Source organism: Ceratotherium simum, chromosome 16 (genome assembly GCF_057802395.1).
Source record: "Ceratotherium simum simum isolate JZ-2026a chromosome 16, ASM5780239v1, whole genome shotgun sequence".
NCBI classification, from domain to species: Eukaryota; Metazoa; Chordata; class Mammalia; order Perissodactyla; family Rhinocerotidae; genus Ceratotherium; species Ceratotherium simum.
Genome location: NC_141915.1, coordinates 4,096,538 through 4,100,378, shown reverse-complemented (window position 1 = coordinate 4,100,378; position 3,841 = coordinate 4,096,538). Strand labels below are relative to the sequence as shown.

Genomic DNA, 3,841 nt, shown 5'->3' with positions numbered 1-3,841 from the left:
TACCTGGTTAATAATTCTTTGTATTAAGTTATCTCTGGTAAAATAACTGGTGTGATTTCTGTCTCCCGCCTGGCCCGGGACTAATTCACCCAGTTAGCTCCTAAGCACCTATGGCCGGAACTGGAGCCTGGGGCTTCCCAACCCCATCTGACTGCGATGCTGGAGGGAGTGCACCCACCCACCCAGGGCCCACTTTCTGATCTGGTTTATCTCAGCCAACCTCTGCACAAGCAGGGACGAGTTCGAATATAACAGACAGTGAAATTTGTGGCAAATGGAGATTAATTGCTGTACAATCTTGAGGGATGGCTGCAGGGACTCCCGGCTAAACATTCGGACGTTTCTCCTTGCTGGCCAGGAGTGAGCTGTACGGAAGCATCCTCATCATAGGTTTTCGAGCAAAGACGATCTTGTTATAGTTTGCAGTGGGACTTTCTCTGGAATCCATACGAAAGTGGATGGGTTTTGGGATAACGGTGGGCCCCATGGCCGATGCAGAGTAAGTGCCCCACACCGATAACATGTTCTCTGATCTCGTGTCCTTGAACACCGTGTCGCCAGAGGACTTGGATGACTTTTTCCTTTTCAGCTGGATGACGCTGAAAGACTTGTTCTGCCTCCATGTCCGTCGGCTTTCCTCCGGAGGTTGCGTGCATTCCATCTCTCTAGCTTTGCCTTTCTCAATCAGCCTTTTCACCATTGGGGAGGTATATGTGACATAGGCTGACCAAGGGTTATGTTTTTCAAGCAGATGCAGGGGAAGCCCAATGTTTTCTGTGAGTCCTACCAGCAAAGAGAAATAGAGGCAATTGAGAGGCTCACAGACACTGATTCAATTCTTCAAAGAGTTAGAGGGTATTGGAACTACATTTTAAATTTCTCTCCATCATGCATAGTAGCCCTTCCATCCCTTGTATGCAGTGGGATTAAAGTCTAATCCAAAATCAGGAGGCAGAACGACATTCCATAGAGTATAACAATTAGACAACAGCCTGACAGTAGAGAGCGAGAGCCTGCAGGCAAGCAGGCTGGTTTCAGATCTTTGTAGAACATCAAATTGTTTAACCTCTGAACTTGTGTTTTTTTCACCAATATAAATGGTTACCATAAAGCTATTGTAAGGATTAAATAATGTACTTAAAGGTCTTGGAACAGTAGAGTTTAGGGCTTGAAAGCATGGGCTCTGCATGTAGACTCCTTGAGTTCAAATTCCTTCTCCACCCCCTTAATAGCTGTGACCGTGAGCGAGGCTCGTGGCCCTGCTTGACTTCAGTTGCCTCGTGTGTAAAATGGTGATTGGAATAAGACCAGCTTCATAGAGCTTTCTTGTGGATTAAAGGAAATAATATATATAAATCTTTTAGCCCAGTATCTGGCATGTAGTAATCAGTAAATCGTAATTATGAACATTTTGGCTTTGTCTCCTTGCCTGTATTATTTCATTAATCCTTGTTACACCTTATAAGGAGAATCACCCCCATTTAATAGAGGATGAGACTGAGACTGAGAAACTTGCACAACTAGCAAAGGGTGGGTTTGAACTCAAATCTAACTGGCTCAGAAATCCGTAAGCTTTTCACTAGAGCTGCTGGCCAGAAGTTTGGGGTGTTTGGGGTCGGGGGAGCTTTACTAGCAATTCTCCCCACTATTTCCCAAGCAGCCTGTTCCTTTGTAGACACCAAATCATGGGCAGGTCAGTCCTTCCTTCTTCCCTTTGCAACTTCAGTCTTTCCAGCAGAAAGGCCTCAGATTTTCTCTCCTGCAGCACCACCTTCCCCTATTTCTCACGTGGTGCATATGTCCCCTAATTTTATATATCTTTAGTCATTTTAGTAGGAATTTGGGCAGCAAGGGAATCAAAAGGTTCATCTTGCCATCTTCAACCTGAATTCCATGAAAAACATGATAAATGGGGATAATTAAGAGAAGATGCATGTTATACAGTTATTCCCAGGCTGCCCTCACGGATGTACAGGGCTGGAGCTCATCTGTCAGTATAGAGTGTGTTGCAGAAGGTTCCACTTCTCTGTAAGAGCCATGCAGTATTCCGCCTGAGGAAAGCAGGATGTGTGACATCATCTCTCACTAGGAAACGTGCATCAAAGCTTCCAAGAACAGACTTGACTGTTCATTGCTGTCTCCTCAGAGCAAATGCATAATTCACAGATCTCGAAGGTTAGGACATTGGCTAGGGTCTGGCAGAGGCAAGGCTAGAACCAACTGCACCAAAAGGAGCAGCAGCCCTCTCCCATCTCCCCAACCGGCCACACCCTCTCTAGGAGGGTAACACGAGTGGCCAGCCCCTGAGCCCCACCTCTTTGTCTCCCCGCCCCCACATCCTCCAAATTTAGCCAGACCCGCAGCAGGAGCTCCCACTGTGAAGGTCCCAAGCCCTACCTTTGTCTTTCTTCATCATTCTTGCATCAATCCTCTCCATTTTTAGAGAGCTCTTCACAACGGAGGTCCAGATACCTTTGGGAAAGTACACTCGTTAGCCAGGGCCACCGCACAGGCACCTGAGAAGAAAGGGACTAGCAGCCACCCTGGGATCCCCAGGGCGAAGGTCTCTGCAAGAGGCTCAGATGACCCCGCCCTCAGAGAAGAGGATGAGCCTCCTGGAGAACCGGCGAGAGGCTGGTGAGCCCGGCACGAGAGTCATGTCAGTTTCTAGGCCTTCTGCTCTCTGGTCTCCGAGCTTTCAAGGACTGAGTGCTGGGCAGGCCTGGGGGCTGTGTGGAGGTTGGACCATGGAAAAAGGTGATGAAAGAAATGTCCCCACTTCAAAACTGCACCATCTTCTCTACCAGAGTCCCAGTGTAAGTGTCCCGAGTTCCTGCGCTCCGGGCTGTGCTTCTCAGCCTGGCACTGGGGGGAGGGTGTAGCAGAGATGGGCAGCTGCCAGGAGCCAACCGCAGGGCCCCCAACCCAGGCTGAAACAGGAAGGTCTCAATGCTCTACGTGGCCAAGCATGTGAGCAATTAGATGCTAACTGAGATCTAGTGATTCCTGAACTTGAGGGTGCATCCACCTGGAAGGCTCGTTAAAACCCAGACTCCTGGGCCCCACCTCTAGAGCTGTCGATTCGGCAACCGGCATTCTCAACCAAGGGCTGAAGATTTGTAAGGTTTTGTTATTAACTTCCCAGAGATAAGAAAGAGCTCCAAGAGATCTTTTCAGTTCCTTTCCGATTCTAAAACTGGAAAATGCGCATCCAAGAATTCATTCTTTTATATGTTCCATTTTACCATCTCTGTCTCTTTTGAAATTTAAAAGTTCCATGGAGCATTTCCACTCTCACCTGCCAATGCCCAGTGAAAAGGAGTCTCCGATGGTTTTTAACACATTCCCAGGTGATGCTGGTGCTGTTAGTCAGAAGACCGCATTTTGAGAACCCTCAGTCTAGGGCAGTCTTCTCAAACTTCGAGCACTAGAATCACCTGGAGAGCTTGTTGAAACGCAGGCACTGGGTCCCACCCCAGGCGCTTGGATTCAGTAGGTCTGTTTTAAGGACCTGAGAATTTGCATTTCTAAGTAACTCCCAGGTGATGCTGCTGGTTTGAGGACCATACTCTGAGTAGCTCTGGTTTAGACTGCATAATGGTTCTAAATCTTTCTTTCAGCTGCAACATACACGAGGGCTGGCTTCCTCACATGTGAATCACTCCGCTGAGACAAGCACTTCCAAGCCTTTCCACCCCTTTTTTCTCCTAATCAAAGAATCATTGTGGAATGCAAGTAAGTGTCTTACTGGCAGGAGCAACCTTAAATTCCACTATATTTAAAGTAAATTATTCACAATGTCAGCATTTTATTATAACACACCTAACAAAGGATAACATTC

The 3,841-nt window shown here is 47.4% G+C and overlaps 1 protein-coding gene across 1 annotated transcript; it reads right to left on the bottom strand.

The window, feature by feature from the left end:
- Nucleotides 1-325: 325 nt before the first annotated feature.
- Nucleotides 326-2,468, bottom strand: CDRT4 (CMT1A duplicated region transcript 4). Its single transcript, XM_014789819.2, has 2 exons — nucleotides 2,398-2,468; nucleotides 326-783 (listed from the first exon to the last, which is right to left on the bottom strand). Exons 1-2 carry the CDS (start codon nucleotides 2,435-2,437, stop codon nucleotides 326-328), a joined length of 498 nt encoding a protein of 165 aa, XP_014645305.1. The 5' UTR covers nucleotides 2,438-2,468.
- Nucleotides 2,469-3,841: the final 1,373 nt, after the last annotated feature.

Excerpts from the sequence above, each read along its gene's own strand:
- CDRT4 (XM_014789819.2), bottom strand. The coding sequence starts at position 2,437 with ATGGAGAGGATTGATGCAAGAATGATGAAGAAAGACAAAG. Across the intron at positions 784-2,397 it reads AATGATGAAGAAAGACAAAG|GACTCACAGAAAACATTGGG; the intron begins GTAGGGCTTGGG and ends CTTTGCTGGTAG.